Source organism: Colletotrichum siamense (genome assembly GCF_013390195.1).
Source record: "Colletotrichum siamense strain Cg363 chromosome Unknown KSG_Cg363_contig10, whole genome shotgun sequence".
In the NCBI taxonomy this organism is placed as follows: Eukaryota; Fungi; Ascomycota; class Sordariomycetes; order Glomerellales; family Glomerellaceae; genus Colletotrichum; species Colletotrichum siamense.
This window is the reverse complement of record NW_023501023.1, coordinates 1123734-1143210: the sequence shown is the minus strand read 5'-3', so window position 1 is coordinate 1143210 and position 19477 is coordinate 1123734. Positions and strand designations below refer to the sequence as shown.

Here is a 19477-nt window from a genome sequence, read left to right as displayed (position 1 = left end):
TATGTTTCCCTAGCATCATAAAACTCTTCTACCGTGAATAAAAGATAACAGGCTTTGAGTGCTATTTTTTGAAACACAGGCGTGAGCGTCAAGCATTTGGTTAACCTACAGCTAACTCGCGCGAACCTAGCTAGGCCAAGGCTTGAGACCTATACTCAGCGTCTGGTCCAGGGAAACAAGTGAATTGCCTCTAAACAATCCCGAGCGAACGACGTAATGGCTTCGCCCGTCACGAGGTGCGCTCGCGTACTTCCATCATGAGCTTCCAACAAAATGGCACCTCAAGGGCGTAGACTGAGGTGGGGACTTAGCATGCTCCAGCATAAATCTTGCAAATTTTGAATGGACACGAGCCAGAAGTTCTGTCACCTCGTGACATGTGGCCTGACATATTCTTGGAGGGCGTTGACTGACACTTCTCAAGGCGTCGGATGGCATTTCTCAGGGCGTTGAATGACACTTCCGAGTGGGGCCGGCCATGCGGGGACCCGCCTTTCCGGCGGTGTAAGCCGGAACGCGAGACTCGAAGTGTGGTTCACATCAACTTCATGAACTCTCCTGTTTGGGAACATTCTTGGCAACAATAAGACCTCAGCGAGTTCGCATTTATGATAGCGTAATTTATGACGACATGCCGTTCCGCTCCATCCACCCATCATCCACAAACTTGGTAAGATAGTTCCTCACACCATCCGGGAAAATCACCACGGCCCGCACATCCTCCCGATTCATCTCCGGCCTCCGCCGCATAAACTTCACCAGCGCAGCCATCGCAGCCCCAGACGACCCGCCACACAGCAGCCCCTCTTCCCTAATCAGCCGCCTCGCGTACCCAAACGCCTCCTCATCCCCCGTCTTGACCCAGACGTCGGCGGCAGACTGATCCAACACCCCAGGGACGAAGTCGTACCCGATGCCCTCGACCTTGTACTCCCCTTTCTCCGCATTCAACTCGCCAGGCTGCGCGAGCACAGATCCGACGGGGTCCGCGCCGACGATGACCACGCCAGGATTCTGCTGCCGCAGTCCCTACGCGAGACCGGTGATCGTGCCGCCCGTCCCCGCGCCCGCGACCACAATGTCAACCTTTCCGTCGCACTGTGTCCATATTTCCGGCGCGGTGCCGAGTTCGTGCGCCAACGGGTTGTTCGGGTTGGTGTACTGGTTGAGGATGTGCGAGTCCGGCGTTGAAGCGTTGAGGCGCCGGGCGACGCTGATGATGGAGTCGGGCGAGGTGATGGGCACGCCCGCGGGGGCCCGCACGATCTTCGCACCGAGAGATTTGAGGACAAGGACTTTTTCCTCGGACATCTTCTCTGATATCGTAATAATGCATTTGTACCCCTTGACCGCGGCCATGAGGGCGAGAGCGATGCCGCTGGGGGCGCGTTAGTAATCTTTCTTAGCTGCTGAACGAAATGAGGGATGGTAGGGGGCACGTACGTGTTTCCGCTGGTTGCCTCGATCAGGGTGTCGCCTGGTTTGAGTCTTCCCTCCTGTTCGGCCTTCTCGACCATCGCTTTGGCGACCCGGTCCTTCACTGAGCCCCCGGCGTTGTGGTACTCCAGCTTGGCCAGGACCTCGGCTTTGATGCCCTCTGACTGGGGAAGAGTGTTGAGACGGACCATCGGCGTCTGTCCGATGAGGTGGATGGCCGAGTCTAAGATTGGGGGTAAAGGTAGTTCTGCCATGGCGGGTATAGTTTCCTGGTTGTGAAGTACGTGCTGGTGAACCAAGACGTAGGCTTTATAAATCAGATAGCGACGTAGCCCTAACAGTAACATTAGAGTGACTGCGTAAAGACAATAGGGCAAGGCCATTGCCAATCGGAGAGGACCCCCCAAGAACCCCCATTCCGTCGGTGGCAGCTCCCACGCCCTGTGTCAAAAGCGTCTATCCTTTGGTGCATAAATGGCAAGCGATCGTCTAGAATCATAATGCAGCACGCCTCCAGTTTCGCCAAACCATTAGCCGAACCGTGTGACACCATGCCCTCTCAACAGCATTGCGAGAAGCAGCTCGGCTTCGGCACTAACGCAGTCCACGCCAGCCTACCTCACGACCCTACAACAGGCGCCCTCTCCGAGCAGGTCCGCCATCCAAGCCCCCTTCCCCAATCTCTGCAACACCTCTCACTGACACTATGCCCTCCTCCAGATATGCCTCGCCACAACCTTCGCCCAGCCAGACATCAACCAGCCCGCGAGCAAATACATCTACTCCCGCTCCAACAACCCCAACCGCGAGAGCTTCGAGCAAGCCCTCGCAACACTCGAGCACGCCAAGCACGCCCTGGCCTTCTCCTCCGGACTGGCGGCAACGGCTGCTGTGGTCCACGGCCTCGTCACCCCCGGTGGACACGTCATCTGCAACGCGGACCTGTACGGTGGCACGTACCGTTTCCTTACGAGGCTTGGCGGCGTCACGGTCGACTTTGCGCCCTCTCTCGGAAGAGACGTGGCCAGGCTCATTAGGGATGATACGCAACTTATATGGATCGAGACGCCGAGCAATCCTACCCTTTCGCTGGTTGATATTCGTGCCGTGGCGGAGATTGCTCATGTGCAGGGCATTTTGGTGGTCGTGGACAGCACGATGCTGTCGCCGTATCTCCAGAATCCACTGGACCACGGCGCCGATATCGTCCTGCACTCCGTGACGAAGTACATCAACGGGCACAGCGTAAGTCGTCGCCGTCTTATCCACCAACCTCAGATCCTATTAACCAGCGTCTTAGGACGTACTCATGGGCGCCGTGGCCTTCAACTCCGACGACCTCAAAAAAAAGCTCGCCTTCGTCCAGATAGCAGCCGGGTCCGTCCCGAGCCCCTTTGACTGCTGGCTGGCCCACCGCGGCTTCAAGACTCTGCACCTCAGAGTCCATGCTGCCTCAGCCAGCGCGGCGGCTCTCGCGAGTCTTCTCGAGGCGTCTCCTCACGTTCTGGCGGTCAACTACCCAGGCCTGCTCTCCCACCCGCAGAGACACATCGCGCAGAGACAGCACCGGGCGGGTATGGGCGGCGCCATGGTTTCGTTCCGCATCAGGGGCGGCGGGGAGGCGGCGGCACGGTTCTGTAAGGCGACGAAGTACCTCACGCTGGCGGAGAGCTTGGGCGGCGTGGAGAGCCTGTGTGAGATACCGGCGCGCATGACGCACGCGTCCATGCCACGCGAAGCGAGGGAAAGCGTGGGTGTATGTGATGATTTGGTTCGGTTGAGTATTGGTGTTGAGGATGTGGAGGATCTGAAGGGGGATCTTGAGCTGGCTTTGGCTGAAGCTGTGAAAGATGAGTAGACATCGTGAAAGAGGCATTTCAAGACTGGAGAAGCTATAAATGGAGATGAAAATGGTTTCTTTACCGAGCACGACTAGTCCACTATGCTGTATTCCTAAATTGTTCCTCGGGAGGCAACAGCTCTGGGTACACAGGAGCCCCAAAGAATGGGTCGTTGATGTTGCAAACTTCAGTAGCTGTAGGCATCTCCATTGATGGCATGCATCCCATCTGCCTGAACTCAGCTAGGCATTCTGGAGTCTGCCACGACCACGGAACAGCCACCCCATCCCCTGCGACGTCTTGAACCGGAGCACCACAAAAGTCCAGCGGGATAGACGCAGAACTCGATATAGCTGCATTCTGCATGTTCTCGAATGTGAATGGCGTGACGATTGTTGTGTTCATATCGGGAAACGTATCGAATGGTAAATCAACCGGCCATGCATGAGGAGGATCCAGTCCGCTGGAGCCTGGCAATTTCTCATCGCTCGCCAGACCGTAGCCCGCCTTGAATAATCGCAGCCACTCTCCATTGTCGGCGGGAGTCTGGTTCCAGGGGTCATCATCCCCGTACACGATCATCCGCGCTTCCCTCCGGATCGAGTCGTCCGTGATCGGCCTGCTATTCTCCATCGCGGCCTTAACGTAGTCGCCCAGCCTGGCCGTCAGGGACTCAAACTGCGATGGCACAGCATGCCTCTCTCCATCCGCCGCGGGCGACTTGGAAGCCACCCTCGACGCGCTGAACGGCTCAATGTTGTTCGCCTCCGCCCCGATCAGATAGGGCGGCATCGCATTCTGCACCAGCAGCGCAACAGCCGGCTCTAGACCCCTACACCCTTTCCAATCCTTGATCAGCGCCCCGGCGCGGTAGTGCTCGACGAGATGATCATTCCGGTCCGCCCACAGCCCGAACGTCTCGCCGCAAAAGCCGCACCGGGACTTCACCCTCGTGATCTTGGCCCTCCACCCGCCCATCGACGGCAACACGTCGTCCACGCCGTGCGCGAGGCGCAGGTGCTGCCGGAGGTGGTCCTTGCGGTAGAACGAGCGCGCCGCGAGCGGTTTGGCCGCGCACTCGCGGTACTTGTGCCTCTCCAGATGCTGCTCCGAGGGGTCCGCCTCGTCACAGAGGACGCAGCGCGCGACGGCCTCGGCGGGGTCGGAGTACCGCGGCCCAGAGGGGAGGCATGTCCACTTCTCGAGGACGAGATGGAGGGTACCCTCGTGCCGCGTCCAGTCGTACCGCGACTTGAAGGTGTCGGTGCAGAAGGTGCACTGGTAGATGCGCTTGGCGCCGTCGGCGGGGGGTGCGGCGAGCGGGTTGCGGTACTTTTGGTTGTTTCGCCGTCTGCGGCGACGGCCGTCTTGGGTCCGGATGTTGAAGAGAGAGTCGGAGGCGTATGAGTGTGCGGAGGAGTTGCTGGAGTTGCTTTGGTCGGAGGATCCGAGGGAGCTGATGGAGTCGGTCTGGCCCTGGCTCCAGCTCGCTGGCTCGGTCCAGTCGATGGAGGAGCTAAGGCCAGGGAGACTCTGTGATGACCCGATGGCTTCTGCGATGGCGTCCAACGATACGGGCTCTTCCTCGGGCGGCGAGGTCCTCCAGCGATCCAATGGGTTCATGGCATCCCATTCTGGGTTCTGGCTGGTCGCCGGCTCGGTGCTCGGCAGCAGCTCCGGAAGCGATGCTTCTGTCAGGGTCGTCGGCTTCTTCACGCCCCTTCGACGGCGGGCATTGACAAACCAGTATGAGATCTGCCGGATGCTGAGCCCGGAAAGGCTTTGCAAGTCCTCCTTCTCCTGGTCCGAAGGGTATGGATACGCATCATGAGCGGCGAACCAGTCCTTCAGCACTTTTGTCGAGCTTCGTGCGTGTCTATTAGTTCCCCTACTCGTCTTCCCCGTGCCTCCTTTGCCCATTGGGATCTTGGTTGGCAGGCTTTTGGATTCCATTGAGCATTAGAGTGCAATAACTGGAGATTCTGTAATGAGGTTTGATATGGAAGTTGAACTGGCAGTTGGTTAGGTATTGCCGCTATCCAATCGCAGCGGGCATGATTGAAGAAGTAGTTAGCCCGGTTTTATAAGCCGGGAGCAACTGGCATGGGAGGGCACGTCACATCGTGCGGGGGTACTGCCGGGTCTTTAAGGCCCCAACCCAAGCCGACGTCTACGGCGCCGTCGTGCAGAGAACAATCTCGACTGAGACGTTTGTGTGAAGATACAGGAATACCACCCCAATTGAATCGAGAAAACGTTTCTTGTCACCAGAGGATTCTTTACCTAAGGTAATTTACCTTAAGGTAGGCATCAACAACCGCAGGAGCTCATTCCCCGGCTACTATTTCCACAAACACCGACGAAAACTCATGATACGAGTCGCACCACGATATCAATACCCATCCAATCTTACATATTAATACAAGTGTATTCATCATCATGTCCAAGGGACGGCCCGTCCAGTCCAGTCCTCGGCGCTATGCATCGCAACCAAATCCAGTTGCATCCATCCCAAGAAGGCTAATAAACCCAAAAGCCCGCAATGCCATGCTAACGCAGTCCCAACCTCAACTTTTCTCCTCATCCTTCCCATCCCCCCTTCAAATCTCCGTCTCCATCTCCAAGTCCGGATCAACCTCCGTCCCCAAATCCCTATCCTCCAAGAACCGCCTCCCCAGAAGTTCCTCGGGCAGATACTCCTGCCTCACCCGGCCCTCCCTATAGTTCGGTGGATACTTGTACTCCGCCCCGTACCCCATCTCCCTCATCAACCTCGTCGGCGCGTTCCTCAAATGCAACGGCACAGGCAACGCCGCCACGCCCGGCTCCCTCAGCGCCGCGTACGCATTATTCAGCCCGCGATACGCCCTCGTGCTCTTCGGCGCAAGGCTCAGCGCCACCGCGCAGTGCGCCAGCGGTATCCTAGCCTCAGGCATGCCAATCTGCTGCGCGGCAGTATACGCCGCCGTCGCGAGCGGGAGCAGCGTGTTGTCCGCGAGCCCGACGTCCTCCGACGCGATCACGACCATCCGCCGCGCCACGAACAGCGGGTCCTCGCCCGACTGCAGCATCCGCGCGAGGTAGTACAGCGCCGCGTCCGGGTCGTTCCCCCGCACCGCCTTGTGGAACGCCGAGATGGTGTCGTAGTGCTGGTCGCCCGCGCGGTCGTACACCAGCGTCTTGGTCAGCGACGCCTTGATGTCCTCCTTCGTGATCCCCGGCCGGTTGCATATCGACAACGCGAGCTCGAGCAGGTTCAGCGCCGTGCGTGCGTCCCCGTCCGCGAAGGCCGCGAGGTAGGTCACCAGCTCCGCGTCGATCAGTGGGCTCGGCACCCCTCCCCCTTTCGCGTTCTCCTCCTCGATCGCGCGCATCAGGATCCCCGCTACGTCCTCCCGCGTCAGCTTGCTCAGCGTGAACGTCCGGCACCGCGAGAGCAGCGCCGCCTGCACCCTGAAACTCGGGTTCTCCGTTGTGGCGCCGATGAGCGTGATGGTGCCCGACTCGACGGGGTGCAGAAACACGTCCTGCTGCGCCTTGGAGAAGCGGTGGATCTCGTCGCAGAAGATGATGGTCTTGCGCCCCGTGAGCGCGCGCTCGTTGGCCGCCTCGGCGAAGTACTTCTTGCACTCGCCCACGCCGGAGCTCGTCGCGTTGAGCTCGATGAAGCGCGACCCGACGCTGTGCGCGATGCACCGCGCGATCGTCGTCTTGCCCGTCCCGGACCCGCCCCAGAGGATCATGCTCGGCACGCGGTCCGACTCGATCAGGCTGCGCAGCACGCCGTTCGGGCCGACCAGGTCCTGGCCGCAGACCTCGTCGAGCGTCTTGGGCCGCATGCGTTCCGCAAGGGGCGCCGCTCGCGCCGTCTTGGTGCGTTTTGTGGCCGGGCCCGTCTCGGGGGGTGCCATTTCCTTGTCGTCCTGCTCCGCGACTACCGTGCTGCCGCCAAAGGAGGGGGAAGGCGCGGCGCCGGGGCCATCGTCGAAGCTGCGCTTCACGCCTGCGGTGCGTGCGATGCCGCCGTTCGCGTTGGCGGGGGTGGTGAGGACTTTGGTCGGGGGAGCATGGCGTTTGGCGGCTGGGGTTGAGAAGAAGCTCGACGCGGGGCGTTTGGCCTGAGAGGCGGATGGAAGTGTCGTCTGCGTGCCGTTGGGAGCTTGACTTGCTGTCGGGGAGGTGGTGCGGTCGGGGTTGAAGATGTGGGAGACACAGCCGGAGTCGATGTGGGAGTTGATGAGGGTCTCCTTGACTGGCTTGTTGCAGATGGGGCAGTCTACGGCTGCCATTTTGATGGAGCTACTGCGGTTCGATGCATGCGACGACGGGAAAGCAATTGGGTTGGTAGTTGGTGAAGTGAACGTGGTGTCGCGGCAACGAATGTGGTCGATTCTTTCTTGGGGGTGCAGATGGCCAAACGAGTGGAAGTAAGTGGAAGACGCGCTCTGGGGAATTTTCCCGATGACGCGCCTTAATTGAGTTGCAGCTGTGGGAGCTCTCGCAAATTCTAGTGGGGCCGGCACGCCTCGCTCCGCAACAGCCGACTATGACCCGCCGGGACCCTGGGCAGGTGCCAGGTGCCTTGTCGCTCAAAGCCGGCTGTTCTTTTGGAAGGTGTGGAGAGGATGGATCGGTGCCGGCACTCGGATTCGGAGATACACTGTGCCATCCGTCTGCCCGCCCCCGATGGGACGAACGCCCTGGGAATGATCTCATCGAAGGGGGGATGGAACCGATACACCGCCACTACAGTCTTTACGATTGCCTGCCGGCGAAGGCATTGAGAGAAAATAGTTGATTCTCGCCCAGACTCGCGGTCCAGGTCTTTCTCATAGGTATCATTACACCTAGTAAACGCCTCCCAATGCCGTCCAGTGACCTCAAGTCCCAATTTGATGCTCTGATCGAACGTGATGTACACGACGCTGCAGCATATGTACAATGCCAATGCCGTCCACCGACTCGTCTCTGTCTATGGAAAAAGACCGCGGCGCTGAATGAATTGTGTATCCCATGCAGCAAATCTACATTGCCCCTCCCAGCCATTAAGCTCATCATACCATGAACGACTCGCCGCAGCCACACTGTTCCTCTGTGCATCCTGTCAGCCAATGCTCATTCACCTCCTCCCCCGGCCACAGCCCAAGGAATATCACCAAAAGGAGGGGGGTGGTACTCACTGATGTTCGGGTTCTTAAACACAAACCGCTGGCTCAACTTGTCCTCGACCCAGTCCATCTCGCTGCCGATGATGCTGAACAGCGCCTTGCTGTCAATCAGCACCTTGACGCCATCCTGCACCACCTCCTCGTCGAAGCTGCCCGGCTTCTCCACGAACTCGAGGTGGTACGCCAGCCCTGAGCACCCGCGGTTCCGCACGCCGACCTTGATCAGCTTCGGCTCCGGCTGGTCCAACAGCGCGCGCAGCTGCTCCACCGCCGCGGGCGTCAGCTTCATCGCCGCCTTGCGCGCGCGCAGCTTGGACCGCGGGCGGGTCGGCTTCGTCGCGGGCGTCGATGACGTCGTGGTCTTTGCGGCTGCTGTTGGTGTTGGCTCGGCTGTGGAGGGCTTTGTGGGTGTCGTTGATGGCTGGGTAGAAGACTGCTGCTGCTGCTGCGGTGTGGCGAGCTGCGAGATCTTGGGCGGCCTCGTCTCGTTGACCTTCGGGAGGGGATCCGGCTGCGCGATCGAGCCCTCTGCGCCGTCGGCACGCGGTGGCGGGGGCGTGGTGTTGGGGTAGAGAGGATAGGACTGGAAGGACGGGCTGCCGTAGGCTCGGCGGCCGGCGACGCAGGGCGAGTAGGCGCATTGCATCGCGGTGCAGGAGCGGCGGATCGCCAGGCGGGTGAGTATCCTCGGGGCGTTCATCGTGGGAATCTGGATGTGAGGTTGGGTGGGTGGGTAGGTTGGTTTGTTTGCGCAAATAACCGGTTCTGGCGGTCTGCTTTCGTCTCAGCGGTCCCAGCAATTGAGGAGTGCTCGTGGGGAGACGTCGAAGGGTGGTTTTATTAGGAACGGTTGAGAGGAATAGTCCGACGGCAACGGAAAGTTGGCGGTTTGTTTGTAAGGTCGGAGGTTTTTTGCTCGGTTGGTCGGGTTGGGGGGACTCGACTCCAATGAGTTTGCGGATCAAAAGTGTGGCTGCACTCGGAGCAGAGCAGAGCAGAAGCTGGGGCCCGGGAAGGGGTCAGTTGACAGGATTTGGCTGTGGCCCCGTGGCGCGGCTATGACATGGCCACTGCGCTGCCGGGAATTCTCGAGCTCTCAGCCAATCAGAGGCCGGTAATTTGTCAACGGCGGGTGGATATGACAAAGCAAGCCTCACAGCATGTTGGATGACTCTTTGCCCATCGTCCCTCGCTGTGGCGTTACCTCTCTCTTAGGTAAGACGACACAGCAAGGATATGTGATGAAGGGCCGACGGTAATTTGACACCTTGAAGGCTTGAGGTGCATTATTCATGGATTCCGTTCATGCTGCAATAAATCGAATGATGTTTTGGAATGAGACCATTGGCATTAGGTTTGCTCGGAAAGTCAAAAGTCGCTTCGGCTACATTCTCGGCAGCAACCGAGCAGAAGGACGTGGGGGTCGATGAGCCGCCAAAGACATCAGCCGCCATTCGTGGCCATCTGATCCTCAAAGAAGCCGTGAGCAATGGGTAGCACATAAGACACCATGAGCATTGGCTAACACGTATTCGCTCGTATCTTGTTGCTTCACAAAATGACGATAACCGCTCATCAAGATCAATGGCCTGAGCAAAATGGGATGGAACACCATCAATTAGACTATCCATCATATCAATCATCATTACAAAATCATACAATCTACCCCCTTCCAACCCTCATCATGACCGCTCAACCATCCCCCTCACATCCCCCACCGCCGCCCTCGCCATCTTCTTCAACAAACTCCTCTCGTCCGCCTCCCGATACCTCTCCCACGTATCCAGCCCCTCCTTCGCCTGTATACTCAACGTCTCGTACCCCTGCTTAATCACCTCCGTCACCTCCACGCTCGTCAGGTTCGCCTTCTTGCGCCCGCCCTCCAGCAGCTCCTTGTAATGCGTGCTCACACTAATCAGCGTGTCGATCGAGTTGCTCTGCCTCTTCCCCAGCGCGTAGCTCTCCTTGAACTTGCCCAGCACGTCCCCCGTCTCGACGACTTTGTAGAACAAATCGTCGTACGCCGCCGCGCCCGGCAGGAACGCCTCGCCCGCCGACAGCGATAGCGCGAGCAGGTTTACCACGTTGTCCACCAGCAGGTCCACCTGCGCCAGGTCCTTCAGGTCCGCGACGTACGTCGTCAGGAACCTGACCAAATTCAGCAGCGCGCGGAACAGGTCCGCCCAGTGGTACGCGAGCCGCGTGCGGCTGCGGCTCAGGTACGACACGACGCGCAGCATGATGCCCACGCACAGCGTGTACAGCCCGACGTCGAGCCGGCGGCGCAGGTTGTGCGTGATGCCGTCGACCATGGTGTCCAGCACCGCCGTCGCGAGGATGCGCTCGCCGCGGACGAGGGGCAGGTACGGCTGGCGCTGGCGGCACAGGCGCACGGCCGTCTTGCTCTCGTCGCTGCAGATGCGCTTGCAGAGCACCGGGTCCTCGATCAGCAGGCGGAACACCATGAGGTTGAGGTGCGAGTAGTGCGTCGTGCGCTCCGAGAGGTGCGCGTGCTGGAGGAGGTAGGAGGTGAGCGAGGTGAAGGCGGCGAGGGGCTGCTCGGCGCCCTTTTCGGCGGGGAGTGTGGCGAGGTTGAAGCAGAAGAGCTTGTTGGCGTGCGTGAAGTCGTATGTGGCCAGGAGAACGGCGGCTTCTTCCCCTGGTCTGTGATCGTGCGTTAGCAAGCGTGAGTTTGCGTGTGGTGTTGTTGTGTATACTCACAAGTTCGTGAACATGGTCTTCATCGTCTCGGCGTCGTATACGGGCTTCTTCTCCGGCTTCGGCCCCCTGGCGACGACACCCAGCCCCATCATCCGCAGCGTCCCGTTCAGTGTCCAACCCTCGGGCAGGTCCTCCTGGACGTCCACGTACTGCGTCCTCAAGCTCTGACACGTCTCGCCCACGCACCTGATGATCTTCCGTATCGTCGCTTCGTTGACGAAATCGTTGAGGCGCATCTGGTACGGGTTCTGGAATTCAAACTTGTTGTAGTTGGCGAGCAGGCCGAGGAGGGTAAAGGGGTAGAGGATGCGTTGTGTCGAGTCCGCGTCTTGGATGAACTGGTCTCCCGTCAGTTTTCTCAGCTCTCTAGACTCTCTTGCATATGGAGTTTACCTTCATGACCGCGGGAAAAAGATCCCTCTGAATGAAATACGTCAACAGACTCGTCTGGTACGCCCCGGCCGTAACAGCGAGCACCACCTCAACCGCCTTCTGCCTCAGCTCCAAGCTCTTCCCGCTCCGTATAATCAGATCCAGCGCGCCGACGAAGTCCGTAAAGACGGTGTCGACGTGGTCGATCCCCGCCAGCACGTTGATGATGTCCGAACTCGGGTGCGCATACTTTTTCGAAAGCGCCGAGCACAGGAATATGCTCAATGTCTGCCGTCGTTAGTCCTCTACTCCGCGACTCCCACCGCCAGCCTGACACCAGGGAAAGGACTCACATCAAGCGCATGCAGATCCGCAACCCCCTGCCCGCTCTTCACAGCGCCCACCGCCCTCGCGAACAGCTCCCTCGTCTGCTCCTCGAGCGCAAGCATGTCCGCGGGCCCGAGGCCGTCCAGTATCCGCCGCAGCGCCGCGCGGTCCGGCCTCAGCAGGAAGAACTCGCGCCAAAAACCTTCGGTCCGGTCATCGTCTTCGTCGCCCTTAAAAAGCTCGCCATGTTAGCCCGTCTCGAGGTTTCGGCTTCGTCGGGAAAGGATGGTTGAATGGGTCGGATCGGGGCGGCCTGTGTCAGATCACAAGAGGAGGACGGCAACCTCCAAAGCCGGCCACCTAGGCCGTGTCGCAAGCTTCAAACCCGCCCGCGGTGGAAGCTCCGGGTAGCAGATCCCTCCCCCAGTCGCGCAAAGGAAGAACCAAAAAGAGAAAGACGCACCTATCCACGCCCGCCCGTTAGCCGCAATCCCCGGTCGCAAGTGCGCATTCCCTTCCCAGACACTTACGAACCTTGAACAACCCCTCATACAGCTCAACAACCTTGGGCTTAAACACCTCGGGCGGAGGCTGCCTCGTCAGCGGTGATGCTTCCATTCCCGCGCAGCGCAGCACCCTATTCCTCGTTTCCAAGTCCGTTCGCTTTTCCAATTCCGTTCAGCGGGTATTCGTTGTCGCAGGCAGTCCAGAAAAACACAAAAGATTACAATTGCATTAGAAGAAAAGATCAGAAGGCACAGGAAGGAGCAAACGTTGACTGCTGGTTGAACAGTGTTCGGTCCGGACGCGCCAGCAAGCTATCTTGGGCACGATACGATACGATACGCGGTCCGATAAAAAAAAAGATAAAGGCCCCCTTCCACGGGTGTTGCTGCGGAGCTCAGGGGTGCATTACAGTGTCTCATGTCTCTCACACTGTCCCTGTCTCTGTCAATCACATATACGCTACAGTGCCATCTCCAGAACTCAACAGTACATTACGACACAGCGCATGCCCAGAGCCCGAAAACCACAAAGCTACGGTACCTTAGCTGGCTGCCTCCTAGAAAAGATCGGGACACATGTCCCAGCCCGTCACGCCGTTTCAAGCACATCGCAATTCCCCGGCACCAACCACCCCCTCCCCCTTGAACGCAAACCAGCAGTGTAGGGCTGACGGGACCCAAGAAACATTTCGCATCAAGCCAAAAACGACACGTGCAGATTTACCTCCTGAGCAACTCAGTGTCACCTTCAACGTCCCTTTGAACCAGAAGAATCCGCAGGAGCTTTCTTTCGCCAAGCCGAGGTAGGTTATAGCACGGAGCTGCTATTATTATCATAGCGGGCCGATGGTCAGGGGTGCAAAGTGATCTCGGCTTTCCCACCCGGACCGCCGCCCTCAGGATGATCGCAATGTGACTCTCCTCTCCGTACACGACTTCAACATCACGATCTCACCACTGGGACAGTATTCTGAACGAGAAAGTTAACCCTCGCAAGGGCTCTGTGTATATCTAAACACCCTGGAAAACCACCATCGCTAGCTGCATCCCCACCCAATGCAATCATTAAAACTGATATATGCAATGGGTATTACCCAGGACCCCCTCCCTTCCCTTTCCCATCTCCAATGCTTGCCTTACAAGTCCCTGAATACAAAAGAAACAATTTCCAACGCCCCTCGCAATGCCATTGTGTGTCTTCTATGTACAGACCGTCCAAGACCACCGGATTATAGTGTATGGGTAATTCAAGTCGGAGACTCGGTTGGTCTTTTTGTAATTGCATCCAAGGCCTGGTGACTAGTACATGATACTCTGCCGCCAGCGCTCAATGGACTGCGGTTGTCCGGGCTGCATTTGCATTTGCATCTGCTGCATCTGCATCGGCGTCATTTGCTGCTGCTGCATGCCTATGTTCATCGCCATAGGCTGTGCCTGCATCTGCATGCCCATTCCGCCGCCATACGGGTTCATCTGCATGTTGTTCATGTTCATGCCCATGCCGTTCATGTTGTTCATCCCGCCCATGGCACCCGCGCCGCCCATGCCTCCAGCGGTGTAACTGCCGTAGCCAGAGGCGATAGCCGGCTTGTGAGCCATCTGGGTCATGCCAGCCTGGCCAATCAAGCCGCCATATGCAGGCTGCTGCTGTTGTTGCGGCATTTGCAGGGGCGCACCGTAACTGCTGAAAGCCATGCTGGACCGGTTCCAGCCGGGTGCCATGTTGACACCGGCGCCGGCGTTGGGCGACTGCACGTTGTCGATGAGACCACTGACGCGCCTGCTGTTGGCGGTACCTCCGTTACCATCGTTGAACTTGCCGTTCATGTACCCGCCAGTTGGCGCCAGAGCCTTGGGCTTGTCGAGGCTGGTAGGCATCTGCGCACGCACGGCAGCCATCTTGGCCTCCGCCGCCCGAACCTTGCGCTCCTCTTCTTGGAGCCTGGCCTGCTCCTTCAAGGCCGGGTTCTCGTGGTGGATACCTGGGTGGCTGCCGAGGACGTCTGCCAGACTATGTTGCTTGCGCAGCGGCGGCGCTTCAGGCTGGTTGATGCCGAGCCCGCCACCGAGCCCGCCACCGAGGGTCATCTCACGCTCTCGCGCCTCCCGCTCAGCCTGTAGTCTCTTCCGACGCTGACCAAGAGTCTCTTCTTCAGGAGGCACCTCCTTCTCCTTGCCCTTGTCTTCGTCCTTCTTCTCCTCAGGCTCGCCGAACTGATTAAGAATCTCTGCAGAGAAGGCGCGACTAACAGGGCGGGCCTTGGGCAGGTTGTTGTGATCGGCCTCGTCTTTGGCCCGAAGACGACGCATGCGTTCGCCCAGAGTCTCACCAGGCTCGTCATCTTCCGACTCCTCTTGAGGCCTCACGCGCTCAGAAGAGGGCATGTGGTTGAGGCGAAGTTGGCTCAAACCAGCATTGAGAGTCATGGCACTCCTTTGTGGCCTGAGGGTTCTTGGTGGTTCAGGCTGTCCGGTAAGACGAGCGCGACGAGAGCTCAAAGGCTCGTTCTCCTCCCTCTCACGCTGCTCCATCAGACCTAGAGGACGGTTGACGTCTGCGACGACACCCTGGTTGGCGTACAAGACACCCAAAGGCACCTCGTCATCGTCAGAGTCCTCCTTTTCGTCGTTGGCGCCATCTTCCCAGGCAAGCGCAATCTTCTTCTTCTCACGATGCCTCTTCTGCGCCTCGGCGACAGCGTCGAGTTCGAGGAGCGTGGAGTGCATGCCGCCGGCCAATGCGCTGTTCGGCATCTGCGTGCGCAGCTTTTGGTTGTACTTTCGCAACTGAAGCTCGGCGAGCAGCGTCGTCGGAGGTCCGTCGAGAACATGAGCAAACTCGTCCTCTTCCTCTTCCTCAGACTCTTCACCAGACTTCTTCGACTCGGCGTCCACGTTCTCAGACAAAGCCTTGCCCTCATCATCCTGTGCCATGGAGTTGGCCCTAGACGTATCAGCAGACTTCTTGCCGAAAGGCAGGATGCCCTTCTTCTTCTTCTGCGACGCCGCAATGTGCTCTTCGGGCAGCAGAGCCCCGGGCGCGGCAGACTTGCGACGGTTCTTCTTGCCATCAGGACCGTACACCTCAGAGCCGAGCTTGCCGGCGAAAGCGTGGTCCGTGAAAGCGCTGACGGGAGCATTCGCGGAGGCGTCGAGAATGCTGTCTAGAGTAGCCATGGCCGAGCCATCCTTCATCTCAATCTGCGGTGTCGTAGATGGTAGGTCAAAGAAGGCGCTGGCGCGCAGCTGCGGTGGCAGATCTGCTGCTCTGGGCATCTTGGACTTGCGGCGCTGCGTCGGCGGAGGCGCCATGGGCATCTCCTCCTGTTCACCAGCCAGCAGTCCATCTCTCTGTTCGGCAGGCACATGAGAGTCAACACCAGCAGTAGACTCCTTGATCGACGTGCCACCAGATCTCTGGCCGTCAATGTCCTCGCCCAACGTCGTCGCGCTATGCCCGGCAAGCGGATCGGGTAACCACATCTTGGACTCTCTCACAGCAGGAGCCTCTGGATCTTGAGGCAGGTACTCGGCCTTGCCAAAGCCAGGGTGCCCCATAGCCTGCAAGACCTTGGAATGTCTCGCGTTCCGGACATTGGTCTTGGGCTTTCTAGACAGCTTGGGGGGCAGGTTAAGCATCGCCGGCACGCGGGCCGGATAGTACAGCATCTCCTGCCCAGTGAGCTCGTCAAAGTACGATTGCGGCCTGACCTGGGTAGCCTTGGGGGGACGAGGCATGGGCCGCGGTTGGGGTTCAAACGGCGGCTCAGTGATATCGGGCATCGGCATGGTCTTGGGCTGCGGCGGCGGCATGTCGTTGTACTCGCCATCGCTCTGCTCGCGAGAATCCCAGCCGCCGCGCTCGGAGTACTGGTCTGGTTGGCAGTGCACGCCGTCAAAGTCATCGAACGCGTTCTTGTGGTCAAAGGTGGCCGTCGATCTGGGTGTCGCTGGCCTGTCCTCAGAGTGTCTTCCGTTGTCACCACCAAAGTCCAATCCCAAGCCGGACTGCTCCTGATCCAGGTGCCCGCCGACATTGTACGAGCTGCTGTCGCCGTTCTCTTCGTAATGCGTATTCGGTCGTCGGATAGTGGCATCATCGTCGGCCAACGGCGCCCGATCAGCATCATCAAGCGCCCGCTGCGTCAAAGCAACAGGCTCGGACTCTGCAATCTCAGCCAGAGAGGGCTTTCCAGACATGCCCGACCTCGCGCTCCGCGTGGACCCCTTGCCGGGGCCGTGACGCGACATGACGGCGTCGACATCAATCTCTGGCCTCCCGCTCGCCGAGTTCTTGGACCCGGAGCGCAGGCGGCCGGTGAGGGAGTGGTTGGGTGACATAACGTAGCCGCTGGGGGAGTAGCCGCCGTGGCGGGCGGCGTTGTTGAGCTCGACGATGGAGGCGACGGGAGGGATGACGCGCAGGGGGCCGGGCTGGGCGGCGGCGTCGTCGATCGGGGACTGGGATGCGGCGACGGAGGCGGCGAGGATGGAGGAGCGGCGGGAGTCGGAGCGTTTCAGTTCCCCATGCAGGTCGCGGATGGCGTCCTCGATGGAGCTGGTCATGGACAGGCGCTCGGCCGTCTTCTCGAGGGCGGCGACGTTGCCGACGTAGGCGCCGGAGCGGCAGTTGAGATCGGGGACGGGGTGTTTGAGGATGAAGGTGTTGGAGTCGGAGGTCGTACGGACGATTGGTTTGGGGACGGGTTGGACGATGTTGGAACCCGAGGAGGAGGAGTGGTGGTGACGGTAGCGGCTGGGTGACTGGTGTTGCTGTTGCTGCTGCTGCTGCTGCAAGCTGTCCTGGATCTGGGAGATGAGGCTGCTGTTGGATCGCAGGGACGAGGTGGAGATTTGGCGGGTAAAGGCAGCTGGGGCGGAGAGAGCCGACGCAGCGGAGGCAGCTGAAAGCGGGCTCGTGATGGAACTCGTATTCGGGGCAGTCGTGTTGATGTTGATGTTATTATTGTCGCCGATATTTTTTGTTCGCAGGGCCAGGGGGGCGATGTGCTGGACAGGAGGAGAAGAAATGGAAGAATTCGACTGGCGGAGCGACCGCGGTGGTGACTGGGGTTGGGCCTGCTGGGACTGGGATTTAGGGGAGAATTGATGGAAGGCGGCGCTGGGGCTGCTGCTGCTAGAGTTCGTGTTGGTTGTAGCGGCGGTACTGGAGTCTGTAGCGGCACTGCTGCCCCTGGCCACCTGCAGCGGATCGAGGGACAGCGGCGTCGACCCGGCATAGCGCTGGCGCGGGTTCATACGCGAGATTGCCTCCTGTTGGTCGTCCAACTCTGTTTCTCCCTCTCCCTGTTTCTCTCCCTCTGCTGCTGCTGCTGCTGCTGCTGCTGTTCCCCTGCCGAGGCCAACATTCCTGGCCATTTCCTGTTCCTGTTCCTGTTCCTGGCGCTGTCCCTGGCCGGGTTGGCGGGGACTTTGCATCGTTACATCCAGCTCGCGTGCACCCGAGACATGTTCTTCCTTCTCTGGCGACATTGCCAGCGCCGCAACAGCATCCGCTGCTGACGATGCTGACGCAGGCGCATGTGGTGCTCGCATGGTCGATTCCGCCCCGTCGTCGCTCAAACTCATACCTGATTCTGTCGTCGTCGTCGTCGCGTTGGACGGCGCCCCCTTTCCAGAAGTGGGCTGCAATGTTGTCGACTGCTGCTTATCAGGACTCGGGCTGTCGCTCTTCCAATTCGTCGTACTGTTGATGCTGCCGCTGAAATCTCGATCGGGAAACAGGTCGCTGTCCATCGACAAAGGCGTAAAGCTCGTCTCGGCAAGCGACAAGAAGTTGAGGGGGCTCGGGGTCGCGGTGACGGGAGATATACTCGGCCGCGAGGACGACGAGGCCGACACGGACATGGCCGCTGCGAACGAGGATGCCCCCGTCGTCTCTTTCGTGTTTGTGTCATCGCTGCTGGCAGCTGCCACTCCTGATCCTGCTGCGGCCGTGTCCGATCCTGCGGAGGAGGTCGAGGACCTGCGGACCGACGTGTAAGTCGCCATCTGAAATTGTGTTTCCCCTCCGGGGATGGGTTTGCCTTTGTGTCGCAAAAGCGCCCCTCGAGGGACCGTAGGGTCGGTGCAATCAAGCGGCCTGGGGGCGTGTGTGGTGGCAGTCGTTCGGATTGTTGCTGCCAGGGTTCGAGAAGGACGGTTTAGTTTTTTGGGGTTTGCGTGCGTTCTGCGCGTTTGCGACTCTGGCGATGGGTGCAAGTTCAGACGGCGTTTCCGACGTGCGGTCCCTGCGTGCGACGGATGGATGGTGCTGTGCTCGAGCTTCACACCTTGTTCGTCGTGTTGTTGGTGGTGGTGTTGTTGTTGCCGTGGTACTCGGTGCGCTGGGCAATAACTGGGTTTGCTATTCTCGTATTCCGTTTGCTCCTATTTTTTCTTCTTCCGTTGCTGCTGTCGTCCCGTCCGCCCGTTTGGCAATTCGCATCTGCTTCGATTCCCCTCGTGTCCGAAATAGGCGGTGGACCTCTTCTCTTCTTCTTCTTTTTCCCTTCTGTCCCCTTGGCGCTGTCGGTCGGTCGGTGCGCCGCTATTCTTCAGCTGCAGGGTCGGGAGCTGTGACGTAGGCCGCGAAACAAGTAGGATTGCCGGCGAGGGCCTCGTGGTAGCATCCGCGCGGTGTGTAAGCTGTACCTCAAGCGGGGGGTGTGAGTGTGCGGTTTCGACTATGGCTTTCCTCCGAACAACAGACGAAGGAGCGACAGAAACAAAATCACGAAACAAAAGCTCAGTCGAAAAAATGCTGTCTGCAACGCCTGCGCCTCCGTGAAGGAAAGTGTCAGGGGAAGAAAGACTGGAGGTCGAGTCGTGATATATCCGAAAGCAAGAAAAAGCACAACTAAACGGGGGGCGTGTGGTAGCGTGGTGGGTGGGTGGATGGGTGTGCAGATAATTAGGTGAGCTGAACAGACATCGGACAGCGGGTGATGAGGGACAAGGTTGTGAATGGAAATGGAGATAGCGCATGCGGGTTGAGCAGACGCCGTCCAACAAGGCCTGGCCCAGCTTCGAACACCACCTACACTGCGGCGCCAGCTCAGGTCGGATGCAGATCGTGGACCATCTGCAGAACCCCCAGCCAGAG

General features: G+C 59.2%; 7 protein-coding genes across 7 annotated transcripts; 1 reads left to right on the top strand and 6 right to left on the bottom strand.

Moving 5' to 3' along the window:
- Positions 1-621: 621 nt before the first annotated feature.
- Cbs (Cystathionine beta-synthase) lies at positions 622-1691 on the bottom strand (the record flags this gene model as incomplete). Its single annotated transcript, XM_036646068.1, has 3 exons — positions 622-1029; positions 1087-1378; positions 1444-1691. The coding sequence occupies 3 exons, from the start codon at positions 1689-1691 to the stop codon at positions 622-624; spliced, it is 948 nt and encodes a 315-aa protein (XP_036488688.1).
- Positions 1692-1988: 297 nt separating this feature from the next.
- CYS3-1 (Cystathionine gamma-lyase) lies at positions 1989-3295 on the top strand (the record flags this gene model as incomplete). The annotated part of the gene is made up of 3 exons (XM_036646067.1): positions 1989-2090; positions 2158-2682; positions 2738-3295. 3 exons carry the CDS (start codon positions 1989-1991, stop codon positions 3293-3295), a joined length of 1185 nt encoding a protein of 394 aa, XP_036488687.1.
- An 82-nt stretch (positions 3296-3377) lies between these two features.
- hbx4-1 (Homeobox protein 4) lies at positions 3378-5231 on the bottom strand (the record flags this gene model as incomplete). Its single annotated transcript, XM_036646066.1, has 1 exon — positions 3378-5231. The coding sequence occupies one exon, from the start codon at positions 5229-5231 to the stop codon at positions 3378-3380; it is 1854 nt and encodes a 617-aa protein (XP_036488681.1).
- A 647-nt stretch (positions 5232-5878) lies between these two features.
- CGCS363_v014216 (ATPase WRNIP1-like protein) lies at positions 5879-7567 on the bottom strand (the record flags this gene model as incomplete). Its single annotated transcript, XM_036646065.1, has 1 exon — positions 5879-7567. One exon carries the CDS (start codon positions 7565-7567, stop codon positions 5879-5881), a length of 1689 nt encoding a protein of 562 aa, XP_036488680.1.
- Positions 7568-8332: 765 nt separating this feature from the next.
- On the bottom strand, positions 8333-9146 carry ISA1 (Iron-sulfur assembly protein 1; the record flags this gene model as incomplete). The annotated part of the gene is made up of 2 exons (XM_036646064.1): positions 8333-8370; positions 8459-9146. The coding sequence occupies 2 exons, from the start codon at positions 9144-9146 to the stop codon at positions 8333-8335; spliced, it is 726 nt and encodes a 241-aa protein (XP_036488683.1).
- A 982-nt stretch (positions 9147-10128) lies between these two features.
- Positions 10129-12484, bottom strand: armh3 (Armadillo-like helical domain-containing protein 3; the record flags this gene model as incomplete). Its single annotated transcript, XM_036646063.1, has 5 exons — positions 10129-11110; positions 11168-11505; positions 11561-11827; positions 11893-12096; positions 12401-12484. The coding sequence occupies 5 exons, from the start codon at positions 12482-12484 to the stop codon at positions 10129-10131; spliced, it is 1875 nt and encodes a 624-aa protein (XP_036488682.1).
- Positions 12485-13671: 1187 nt separating this feature from the next.
- On the bottom strand, positions 13672-18384 carry CGCS363_v014213 (uncharacterized protein; the record flags this gene model as incomplete). Its single annotated transcript, XM_036646062.1, has 1 exon — positions 13672-18384. One exon carries the CDS (start codon positions 18382-18384, stop codon positions 13672-13674), a length of 4713 nt encoding a protein of 1570 aa, XP_036488685.1.
- Positions 18385-19477: the final 1093 nt, after the last annotated feature.